This window comes from Lottia gigantea, assembly GCF_000327385.1.
Source record: "Lottia gigantea unplaced genomic scaffold LOTGIsca_160, whole genome shotgun sequence".
Classification (NCBI taxonomy): Eukaryota; Metazoa; Mollusca; class Gastropoda; family Lottiidae; genus Lottia; species Lottia gigantea.
The window spans coordinates 64,900-78,713 of NW_008707966.1; the positions used below are offsets into that span (position 1 = coordinate 64,900).

Consider the following 13,814-nt stretch of genomic DNA (forward strand, 5'->3'; position numbering starts at 1 on the left):
CAATCTTTCTCATTCTATATTTGAAAATATTTGAAAGGTGACCACACTTAAGATGTACTACTTAACAAAGAATCGTCAACAATTATGTGGTCCATTTAAGTTTTAACAGCTTCCTTTGAACATTTTTTTGAAAAATATGAACAAAATTCATACTTAATCATACTTTCATGTTAAATGACACAAGGTCCCACAAGCAGCATTTACTCCATGTAACAGAGTTAATGACACCATTCCAAAGCTCTTACTGATTGAACTACAGTATATCTTCATCTACATTATTTTAAAAATATTAAAAAAGGATTATAAGCTAAAACAATATAGCTCAGTCTGTATCAAGTTGTATTGTTGTCAGCTCAGTGATTAGGTGCCGTGGGTTGGAATCCTCATTTAGAGAAGAAATATTCTGGTGCCATGACCAGTGCTTCCGATGGTCGACCAAGTATCGTCTTCCCTATGACAAAAGTAGACTATTGTACTAACCTAATGTCTGACCAGCTGATGACAGCACAATTTCCATTATTCTTTACTCTCTACAACCCTGACAGTATGGCTACAATGACCTCACAGTTATTATAAATACACTGTCAGTAGCTCTACAGTCCAATTTCATATATAAACACCAAAATCACAATTGTAAGTAAAACCAGAAATCAACATAGGTGAACATGCACACTTAAAAAACATTTCTCATTGCACACTGCATGGTGTTGCCAGTTCTCATTTGCTCAAACAGGTTCAGAAAAGAAGGAATTCAAACTCCAAAGAAAACAATCTGTCTGCCTTTCACCCCTTCAAACAAAATTTCAAAGACAATGCGCACAACAAAGCTGTGAATAAATCAAGTCTAAACTGTTTTTTATCTATTAAAAGTTGCAACACAAGTATCTCTAGAACAAACAGGAGGCCTAATGTCTGTTAGAATAAGATAGCTCACTAGCTAATCAAGTTGGTCCACTTGTGATTGAGGAACTGCAGACTGTATTGTAAAATCTCATCCATCCAAAAAAACAGACTATACCTTCTAAATTTTAATGCAAGTAAGACCATCCATCTGATCATACAGCATGTCAAGTTAAATATGTAAAAACACCATCATCCAAAAACATCTAAACTTTTAACCAAGTTGAACCATTCATTATGTTTGTAACAACTGTCAGTTTCAGCCCCCTCGTCTGGTCAGGGATAAACAAAGCTGAACAGAAAAACTCTCCAAATGTCAACTGATATGCAGACGAACAAAGAAAATGTACCATTGAGTTAATACAGTAGGTCGTTAAAAATATTGCCGTAGGGCACGAACAGGGGAATCAAGTGTGGTGAGCTGTATGAAACAATAAAGAAGCCATTGTCATGTGGTGTGGCTTATTTAATGTCCAGTTAAAGAAGTTTTTTGATTTGATAAAGGATTCACCACAAGCTATTTCAAAAGTTTTTTTCACTAGCGGACCTTAACCTGCATCTATTCAACCACAGTAATTTAAACAGTTTGTCTCATATTAATTAGTTGCAGTGTATTGAATTTGTATTTAGAGAAGCAATCACATTTGTTATGTATTGGGGTACTAATAGCATCAATTTCCAACATTCTAATTTTCAGTCAGACGTCTCTGCATTTTATGACATCACCATTGCAAAAGTTTCTAATAATATCTTAGGATCTTTATCAATAGTGACATCATTAAACTTTCAAGGAATAGTTGTATAGAAATACAGAAATTACTGTATTAAAAGGACAGGTTTACTATTTTCAGGTGTTGATTTGGGTGTTGAATTTATGTTAACAATACTTCAGAAGTACTAGAGATCTATGAAAATCACATAAAGTTTCTTTAAAATAGGTATTTCACTTTCTGTTTCTATAGATGTCTTTCCCATATATGACAGTGTCTCAAGAAAAGACGACTCTTTCAAACGCAGATAATTCTGGACAAACATAGATTTGAAAGCTGTTTTACTATTACTTATTGGCCTAGATCTGTCTCTTTACTTATGAGCTCTTTGTAGAAAACCCCTTTACAATCCCTTTAAACTTCAATGAGTGTGTAGCCTAGCTATCATTCTAGACCATCTTTTTAACACTATTATTACTATCTCTACATCACATGTTAACCTAGACAATTGATTTAGGTGAATATTAAAGGGGAATAACTAAGATATGCCTAGTTACATTCATTCACTGCGTAAACTGTGGATTTTCTCATGCCCAAAATAAGTTTTGCGTTCAAGCAAATGATGTGGCAATTCCAATGTTCTAACAGACTGAGCTACGGACCATCTTCAAGGTTATTTATCAACTTCCAGACGTCTCAGAACATTCCTGATTCAGTAACAAGGCCCTGGATTCATTTCTAAACATAAAAACAACATAATGACGTATATTCTACAACATGAACATAACAAATATAACCAAACTGAGTTTACCAGCAAAATAAAAACAAAAAGGAGAAATTGTTTGGAGGTACAATAGTTGAAGTTGTGATATTAGTGAGAAGGGAATGTTTATATACATGATAAAATGTCATTAAAACTCCCTCAATCAAGAAAACAAAACAAATATTTTACTGAAGTTTTTGTCACTGGCCAGCCAATAACCATATTGTAACTGTCAACTGACCTACATTACTTAAACCAGACTCTCTGATGATCAACAGTTAATGTATTAGAGAACAGTGAAATATTTTGTATATTGTAACTTATTCCAATATAATAATTTTCAATGTAAAGCTAAGACACTGTCCACTTTGAGTTAAAAAAATGTAGGAACGATCCCTCCAAAAATTGTGAAAACTGTGGCTTTCCAAAGGCCATGTTTAAAATATATTTTTTAAAAATATTTCAAATCTAACGCCCGGAACCCCAATGTGAAACAGAATATAGACTCAGACCACAAACAAATTATACATTTATGTTTTATATACAAATATAGTCTGCTCCTCTTCCCTTTTTTATTTCTCAATATCTAATTTTAGTCTTGATCTGGATGTCTGTAATTGTCATTTCTTTCAGATTTTAAGAAATAAGAAAAAGGATCTAGAAGTAGAGGAATATGTGTAAAAATAGTTGTTTTCGGAACAGACAGATGTTTATATCTGACAGTTGTCTACTTTTGATTTGTCTAACTCAAAATTTTCATCATCAATAACAGTATTAGGTATTGGCCAAAAAGGAAAGTTATGGAAGGTTGAATTTTGTAATTTGCTATATGTACCGTTGAGAAAAATGAGAAAAAAAAGGTCTTACTATGCCCATGTGTAGTTCCTATGGCAACTGTAAATTTATGGCCTCGTTTCTTTTTCTCTGCTAAACATGTTGCAGAGAGTATATTGTTGGTGACTTGTAGGGCTGTATCATCAGACGTAACATACACACTTCCACACCGAACCTGAAATATACAGTTCAATTTATAAAATTAGAATATATACTTTCTGTGAGAGTTCCCTCCCTTCTGAAGAGTATGTGTAAACTAAGCATAAATACTTCCACATCTAAAATAGATAGCATTATTTAAGACATAAGTTTCCAGTTTGAGAGTTCGCTATACAGAGTTCGCTATATAGAGTTTGCTATACAGAGTTTGCTATACAGAGCTCACTATATAGAGTTCGCTATACAGACAGAGTTCACTATACAGAGTTCGCTATACAGACAGAGTTCACTGTACAGTCAGACAGAGTTCACTATATAGAGTTCGCTATACAGAGTTCGCTATACAGAGTTCGCTATATAGAATTCACTATACAGAATTCACTATATAGAGTTTGCTATACAGAGTTCACTATACAGAGTTTGCTATACAGAGTTCGCTATACAGAGTTCACTATACAGACATAGTTCACTATACAGACAGATACAGACAGAGTTCACTATACAGACAGAGTTCACTATACAGAGTTCACTATACAGAGACATTTTTGCACATCCAAGTACGATTTAAAACATAAAGAAGAGTAATGATTTAAAAGTCTACTTGGTAGAATAAAACTAAGATTCCATAAACACGTCATGCGGATCCATCATGCGTAAAAAATCACAATGGTTGGTTTAAGAGGGTATGATTCCAGATGTGCGGAAGCAGTATCCGTCAAATGTTCTCCAAAATGCGTCAAAAAAAAAAATTGCCGGGTGTAGCCATTTTTGATGCATCCGAACGCCTTTCCGTGCAGAGATCTCCCAAATGTAACGTATTTTGTCTTTTTTATGCACCAAAGCATCCATCTGTCTAGTAGTCCGTGCGTCAAAAGAAAGATAACGCATACGTTTAACGCACATATGGAATCATATTTGACTCATGACGGATCCGCAAGGGCCATTTATGTCCGCATGACGCATCTGCATGACGCGTATATGGAATCTTAGCTTAAGTAGTTATTAGCCCTGTTTATATACGATAGTTTAAAATTACTACCTCAAAATAATATGTATTATTTTGTTTATGTTTTTGATTGTAACTGGGATGTACAGAAATGTATTTGCTTGACTATAAATTAATTTACTGTCCCACTGCAAAAACATTTTCTAAAACTTGGAAACACTGATAGCATCGATATGCATCATTTTACTTTTCAGTCAGACGTCTGTAGTTCTTGCTATTCTACTCAAACTACTGGGATTAAACAATAGTAAAGAGTCTCCAATACTATAAGCAGCACAGCTTTTACAGTAGTAACATTATCATATATTATGTTTATCATACGTAAGCATTCCTATAATTACAGGAACCACAGATGTCTGACTGGAAAAATGGAATGGTACAAGTGGAAGCATCAAATTCAACCCTATCCCTAACCCCCACCATACCCATAACAAAACCTTCTTTACAACAATTAACATTTCACTTGCTTACCTTCTTACGATGAGAAAATGTTTTATTTCCTCCATCTTTGACCAGATATTGAACACATTTATTAGGAAGTGGATTGGCAGTGTAAGCAAACCACACCATGTTTAGATCAGTCACATAATCCAATTGTCACAAATAATCACATTAAATCATTTCTCACATTTTCACTAGAGAATATATTATCAACGTAATATATCAATCTATCACAAGTCATAGAATCACTGGAGAAAAAAACATTAAATTGAAAGATTCACAGAATAAGATGCTTTACAAACACTATAAAGGGATTGTAAAGATGTTTTATAAACTTCTATATGTATTGTGGACACTGTTAGCATTGATAGCACCAGTCTGTATTTCAGTCAGATGTCTGTGGCTATTTTAATTAATTAATGATAGTGATGTCACATAATGTTAAACATTTCTATAAATATAGGAACTACAGATATCTGAATGAAAATTGAAATGGTGCAAGTTGATGGTATCTCAACCCCTTTATAAATACAACTAAAGTTAAGAAAGCCTATTTACAATCCCTCCAATGGAACAAAATATTGATCAACTTCAAACTTGTCAACAATCAAAACAATTTCTTACAATCTAAAATATGACAAAATGTTTTTAAAAAAGTAACAACTGCCTCAACTAAACACAACAATTGACAGAATTCAAGTCTTAACTTATCCAAGATATTTTAACAAAGGCCTTCACAAATCTTGAATAATTGTCAATCAAGTTGAATAAGATGAAATTCAATCTATACCTAATAAAATCATAGCCCAAGAACTTGAAAACCTGTAATTAATTATTTGTACACTATGGTAATTCAACTAAACCTGTCAATAAGGTTTGATAATTAGTTAAGATTTTGACAATTTTCAAATGGCATTGTCATAATCAAACCTGAAATAAAAATCTGCATATCCATTCACTTGGCAGTGTATGTTACTGTCACATCCCTTCCTGAAAAGACTGTGACTTATAAAATTCAAATTACCACTACTAGGAATTCAGGATATATGGTGTTTTATTTTATTCACACTCAGTTTAAAAGGTTTAAAATATCCTGATATATTAACAAAATTTTACAGTGTTATAATTTCCAGTAGATGTCCTTTCAGAGCTAACCCTATATCCAAATCTTATTAACCACTTATCTGAAACTTGAAGGGGTTAACAACTTTCGAAGTGGGTAACCAACAATTCTTCCCTCTAACGCTGTTTTGAATCCCACAGAGAATAAACACATTACAGATTAAAACACATTATAGATTAAAACACATTACAGATTAAAACACATTACAGATTAAAACACTTGTAATACACATTACAGATTAATACACATTACAGATTAAAACACTTGTAATACACATTACAGATTAATACACATTACAGATTAATACACTTGTAATACACATTACAGATTAATACACATTACAGATTAATACACTTGTAATACACATTACAGATTAATACACACACTATTAATATTCATATTCCTATTTGATCCTCATTCCTGACTAAAACTCACAGAAAATAAGTAAAATATAATATCTAGAGCATATCAACTCATTATATACACTATATACCAATAATATAAATTGATTTTATTCACATTTAACTAGTAATTCCTAGTAAATTCACTCATCAATAAAACTAACAATTCAAACTTTTACCAATCTTCCTAATGTAGAACAATGACAGGCGTTTAGTGATTTATTGAGTGTACAGGTTGAGTTTTATAGATGCAGAAAGCGTGAATAAATGTACCTAAATAGGTATCTATTATATGTGTTTTTGAGCAGAAAAAATAGATGACAAGTTTTCCTGTTCATAAATTATTGTTACTATGTTGAAGTATTGTAGTAAAATGAAATTGTAACAAGATCATTTCAAGGTGAGTGTAATTAAATCATGTGTGGTCGTCTACCTGACTTGGTTGGCAAATCACAGACACTGATATTTCCTCATGCATACTGAATTATATAGCAAGAAACAACTATATTTAACTAGGATAACAACTTCAGTTCTTGAGACTCCTGTCTATCAGCTGGTCCTTGGCCACACCTCATAATATTGATCTTTCCTTGATTCACTTTACAGTTCTACTATAATAAGATTTCCCTTTGCTCCCCTCCCCCTCCTTTATAGTTTCTAAATATTGTAGCCATTGATCAATAATCTATGGTATGATTTAGTTTATCTACTTTCTATAATAAATCTATTGTCATTTTTATATCATATTTATTGATTTTATGACACAAATCTGTCAACTACCACTTTTTACACTCCAAGTTTCACTTCAATGTAGGCCTACATAATAAAACAACAGTTCAACCAGGTCTGAAAATGTTAGACTTAAAAGTAAAAGAAACATCACTTTTGAAAAAACTGATAAAACTTTTAGAGACACTGGTAGTTATATTTTCTATGATCAATAAACTCATTTCACATTCTACTGTTTCTTTTTCTTACCTTAAAACCTATTTAATACTGTCTTTACTTACTTCTTAAAGCATTGAAAATAAAGATATGACATTTATTTTGATATTTTGGTGACATTAAAAAAAAGCCACACTGCAGTTATTCAATTCACTCAATAAAAATCTAACACTATTTTCACTAGAGTTGTATTCATATATTTTAATTTATACCACATGCTTTAAGATAAGATCTTAAACCTATTTTACTGGGAATAATAGAAACACCTTCAAAATGAAATGTATACTCTACTTTTACAAACTTTTCCTATTATACCCTCACAATGAGGGAAATTTTACCAAGAAAGAAATGAAATGAAATGAATGGAGTTTTATGTCCTACTTTTCTGCACCATGTGGGCTAATGAAGACGGGCAGCGCCATGCAGGGTACAATGAGGGAAATTTTGCCAGGACAGCAGCATTTGCCTGCTCATTTTCGATTTCCATTTGTCGAAGGATCTTTAACATGTACAGTCTGTAGCACACGGGGCCTCGGTTTATTGTCCCATCCGAACGACTAGACGCTTTTTCCATGTCAGCCCCTCTTACCTGCATCACAGAGGGAAACCGGGTTGAAAAATCTGAAGGTATTATCTGGACCTACGCCGGTTTACCAAGAAAGAAGCATCATACCGCACAAATAATAGTTTTACTGTTTCAAACTGATAGTTTTACTGTTTCAAACTGATAGTTTTACTGTTTCAAACTGATAGTTTTACTGTTTCAAACTGATAGTTTTACTGTTTCAAACTGATGGTTTTACTGTTTCAAACTGATAGTTTTACTGTTTCAAACTGATAGTTTTACTGTTTCAAACTGATGGTTTTACTGTTTCAAACTGATAGTTTTAAAAAAACTTATCACATTCATGTAAAAAGTCAATACTTAGTGATAGAAATATGACAAGCTATCTTCATGTATTAATGTACAAGATAGTACTAGTTTATATGTTTTAGTTCCTATAGATTACACTATTATTAACAACTCTATACTGGTACAGAGACTTGTGGTGACTCAGTGAGTTGGATCCTTGTTACCTAACCTGAAGATCCAGGGTTCCATTTGACATAGGTCACAACAGCTCTTCTCTTTTCACAAGTCCACAATAACGAACTAACCATCACAAGTTTTCCTTTCAATGCTCTGTGACCAGGCCAGTGCTTTCGATGAGGCTCATCTCAAATGAACCTTAAAACCTGTTATATTGCCAGTGACAAATATTCCTACCAAAACATCTTAACACAGCTAGAAACATAAATTCCTAAGATCAAACCTATCTATTCCTCTGTATCCTAGGTCAGTGCTTTCGAGAAAACTTGTCTCATTAAACTAATTCACTCTCACGTTAATTAACTCTAATGACACAATGAAATTCTAAAGATCAACTAATATTTATTCCTGAATGACCAGAGTTTTCATGTAGACTCGTCTCAAATAATTAATAATCCTTGTTCACCCACACCATGTATTCCTCTGTGTCCTAGACCAGTGTTTTCATGTAGACTCAATACATTAATACTTCTCACAGGGAGTTCACACAGCTTGGGAAGACATCACACCTCATGGTAGGATTACAAACCAACAATACAGGTGAAGATTATCAGTTCATCTCTATTATAATGACCCTCTAGCCAGGGCAATATTGATCATATACCACTCTTGAAACAAAATAAACTAGGCAATATCAGTCATATATCATACTTAAAGGTACAATCCTATATTTGATCTCTATTGCAGTGTGAAATGAAATGAAATAAAATGGAACAGAATAAGGAAATGAACAGTGTGTAATGTGTGAAATTTTACAAGGATTTCATTATAGTGAAAATTCAAGAACAAAAGACGACCAAAAATTAGAATGATGCAAATCGATGCTATCAGTCTCCCCATTATAAATACAAATTGGGAAGCAATGTGGGTGTATATAAAAGTAAAAGCTAACCATTGGTTAAAATTCAATTTTCCTACTTTCACAAAAAAATTTCTCACAAAAAAATCTTGATTATTAATTGTGACCAACATAAGTTTTATTAATAAAAATTGGTATTACATCTTTAAATAAATATATAAATCTTGAATTTTCATTTCATAAAGTCATTTGATAATAGTTTATAACTGTAGCTAAAAATTATATTGAAATAAAAGGTGGCATTGCCTCTTTAAACAAATACATATTTTTCTTTCCAATCATACCTCAATAGTATTTCCTTTTCACCCCAGGCAATGTCTATATCTTACGTTTTTCCTTTGATTAGTCTTTTTATTAAAACCACAGGCCATTCATGTGTTTTTACGATCAGCTAGCTAGGCTACTGAAAGAGCTTGTAGGTGTCAGTAGATTAGAATTTCTTTACCCCACCAGGGAAATCAGCTAAAATAACAACACCATATAGATCTTTGCCTATTTTAAATGAGTTATAGATAGGAATTTATCAGGTTCTTAAATTCTCATCATAATGATAAATTATGATAGAACTATTGATAATGTTAAAGCTGAACCATTTTTGCACTCAGTTTCCCCTAGTCAATGATACACTATGGAGGGCTGACATGGAAAAGTATTACATCGTTCAAGTGGAAACATAAACCAAAGCACTGTGTTACAGGCTTTACAAGTAAAAGATCCCTCGACAGTTGAAAATCTAAAAAAGAAACCGGTTACTACAGCTGTATTTACAAAATTTCCCTCATTGCACACTGCATGGCATTGTAAGTCTTCAATAACCATATCAGGTGCACTTTCAAGGAATATCAAATTTGTACAAAAATCAAAAAAATCACTCAAGACATTTGCATTCCTACACATACCATCGTTTCAACATCCCTGGCTGAAAGATCCAAGTTAGTGATTAATTTCCTATTTTGGAAATCAGCTTTATGACCAAAAAAGATTTAAAAAAAAGAAATTTGAGGATTTGAATCAAGTAACCTTAAAATATGAGAATGTAAATTTCAACATAAAATTCATCACACATAATTATTACATCATAAACTGATAGAGAAATGTGTTTTATATTCAAATTTTACTTCTTTAAATTTTATTGGTAAGAAGTTTATTACTCTCTAATTATATCTTTATATATAGACACAGCTTTATGGAACAACAATCACTGGTTAAAGTTTTATGCAATGTTTCAACAAGTTTCCCACCGACTGAGCTATCCCACTGTCCTAGCAGGCACCAATCCAACTTGCTACAGAACAGCACTAGAACAGTTAAAAAAAATTTGACCCCCACAAAGAGATATTCTGTTTCCAACTAAATCTATCACACAAGCTGTGGGAAAAAAGAACTTATTTGAATGTTGGAAGATGAAATACAAACACGAAGGCAAATACTTTTATCAAAATAGATATTTGAATGATACTTCAATTCTAGAATATTTTATTTCTGAGTGTAAATTTGTCAAATTCTTAGTCGACTTGAATAGCCTTAATCTATACTTATAAATCTTTAATATAAACACTACAACATTCTTACATTTTATTGTATTCTATTCCCATTCCAATATCCACTCTTATTTTGTGTAAGAGTACAAAACAAACACTAGACCATATCCAGAAGCACTGGGTGTGACATCAGATCTTTTCTTTCCTAGGAGATTCACACCCACAGCACCAAATCACCTTCCAGACAATCATAGCAGTTCTATTTTAATCATAATAAAGATCTGCAGTCATTACTAACAAACCATATGATACACTATATATACAACAAATATATTCCACTAGATATTATACATTATCATTACTATAACAACTAGAACTCTACTGTCCTCTCAATATAAGATAGTGTCATTACTAACAAACTATATGATACACTATATATACAACAAATATATTCCACTAGATATTATACATTATCATTACTATAACAACTTGAACTCTACTGTCCTCACAGTATGAGGAAATAACATTACAAACCAAGTACAACTATTGACTAAGTCTCGGTGGTCAAATGTTTTTTCTAAACATAATCAATTTTCACAGGCTTGTTATATTGACTTAGTCTATGGTAATTAGAAACTTTTTTACCCACCAAATTTGTACAAATTAGGCTTTTTTACTTCTGAAAATAATATAACCACCTTTATTTACTTCTACTATATTTGATATTAGCAAGAGACTGACAGAAAAAAACAAGGAATTTCTTTTATTTCAATAATGTTAAAGAGGTTTTCTAAACTTTTTATATTCCTTTGGGACATTGATTTGCACCATTCCAATTTTCGGTCTGATGTCTGTGGTTCTTGCTATTCCACTAAAACTAAGCATTTTATGACGTAAATGTCACAAAATAATAATATCTTACAATATCTAAGACCTTTGACTTAATGCTTAGTTTAGTAGAATTGCATGTAGACATGACTGAAAATTGGAATGGTGCGAATTGTTGCTATCAGTGTCCCCAACACACTTAAAACTAGCTATGACTAGTAATACTAGGTTTTAAATTTTTTAATTATGCTGATACAGACTATATCCACAAAGTAATCTATAAACCAACATTATTATCATGCCTGGAGAAAGGAATGAGGAAATATCTAGTTTTACCTGACCTAATATAACCCTGGTAATTATATATACCATACCCTATTTCACATTCATAATGAAGAGATGGTCAAGCACATTTTTTAACTTTTTATGTGTATGAGAGACATTGATTTACATCATTTGAATTTTGAAGTCAGATGTCTGTGATTACTAGAACATGGAACATTATTTATATTGGTTGATTGGTTCCTTTAATTTCCATTAACTGAATAAAGAGATAATATGCTATTAAAATATTACTATTACTCTAAACACCATTAAAGGCTTTTGTTTTTTTGTCCATGGAGAATTTAATCAAAAATCTCATAACTACAAAATATTTCACAGAAATAAAATAAGTATACCAATAAGTTTTACTATGACAATAATCTATCAACTATAGTGATATTATTTTGATGTAAATTATCATTTGATTGATGACATGTTTTCATCTGTAAAGACACTTTCTACATTTGATTATAATGTCATTAGCTGATTACTTTCTTATTTCTTTTAGGAAACAAAAACAACGATATTCAGTGATGGAGCAAGCCTCCTGTAGAACTGGGGGTATAAACAGGGTCTGACAGAATAAATAGGAGAAAATTGTCAGGGTTGTAATCTCCTCTAACTTGTTACCCTAGTGGGGCCACCACTGTATTCATTATAAACAAAGAAACATTACAGAGAAAAACACAAGTAATTGTTTCAACATCACAAGTATAATTAATTGGTTCTAAATTTTCAAATCACATCTCTTAAATCCAAAATGTTCTCATTATGAAAATATGTATTCCAAAGACATTAAAGACATTTAAATCTAATTTCTTAATCCAGTTTGGTTTCAATTCAATGCCTGCACCACTTGGTTCTGTATCCAAAACACAGCTGTTTCTTCAGGTATTGTATCCCCTCAATAACACATAATACCTGTAGTAAGAATTTATAGCTTTCACTAACAGTAAGAAAATCCAATATCTACTTTTAGATAATAGTCTTTCTTCCTGATAAAATCATTTTATTGATGTGCTTTTATATTAGCACTACACTAACACCATCAAAGAAAATCTTGGCCTTGGCAAAACCCTTGGCATTAATCTTTACCAGATTATCCCTACCTGGGATGACTGGAATAATGAGGTCACCAGGCTTTCACATGATTAGAACCCATGACGACCATTAGTTGGACGCAACCAAGCAAACTGACATCATGTAAAGATTCCAACACTCTATAGGATCATATTACAGCCTGTCCTCAAATACAGGTAGTGTAAGACTATTCACTAGTGACCTGTTTACAAACTAAGTTACTATAAGATATTGGTATTTTATTAGTAGATTAAGTTGTACAAGTACTATGACTCAGGATTGTGAAATGTTGGTGTCCCAGCTGATGACAGTCAACTGATATCAGACTTTGATAAAACCATGTCATTCCTCCTCTAAACATTTAAACTTGTATTTTAGTCACGATGATCATCAATTTACATCATTACAAACATAAGTCTGAGTGTCTTACAATTCAACTCTATTTTTTATGATGTCACTATCTCATTACCGGTAGCAGATTTCCTGAGTTATAGACAATATAAGCATTTCTATAATTATAAGAACCACAGACAACACTATGAGACTTTAGAAAACCTCTTTACAATCCCTTTTAATTAGGCTAATGAAGACAGTTCCATTACAAATGCAAATTAAAGAGTGATTGAGACGAGAAACATAATTTACTTACGTTAGAGTTAACCTCCATGTTGGGATCTGAGTTTTGTTTAACTGTTATTACAAGTATTACAACTTCACTCCGAAAGTTAAAGATACCTGTCTTATGAAGGTAAACAAACTACTGTCTTCGTAATTTTGTTGGATTACCCATTATTTTTATAAGAATTGGATTATCAGCTTCAGTTATTAAGTTAAAAATATTCAATGTAGGTTTGGGTAGGTTTAAACTAC

The 13,814-nt window shown here is 32.1% G+C and overlaps 1 protein-coding gene across 1 annotated transcript; it reads right to left on the reverse strand.

The window, feature by feature from the left end:
- Positions 1–2,965: 2,965 nt before the first annotated feature.
- LOTGIDRAFT_173461 (hypothetical protein) lies at positions 2,966–4,942 on the reverse strand (the record flags this gene model as incomplete). Its single annotated transcript, XM_009051193.1, has 3 exons — positions 2,966–3,030; positions 3,241–3,382; positions 4,844–4,942. 3 exons carry the CDS (start codon positions 4,940–4,942, stop codon positions 2,966–2,968), a joined length of 306 nt encoding a protein of 101 aa, XP_009049441.1.
- Positions 4,943–13,814: the final 8,872 nt, after the last annotated feature.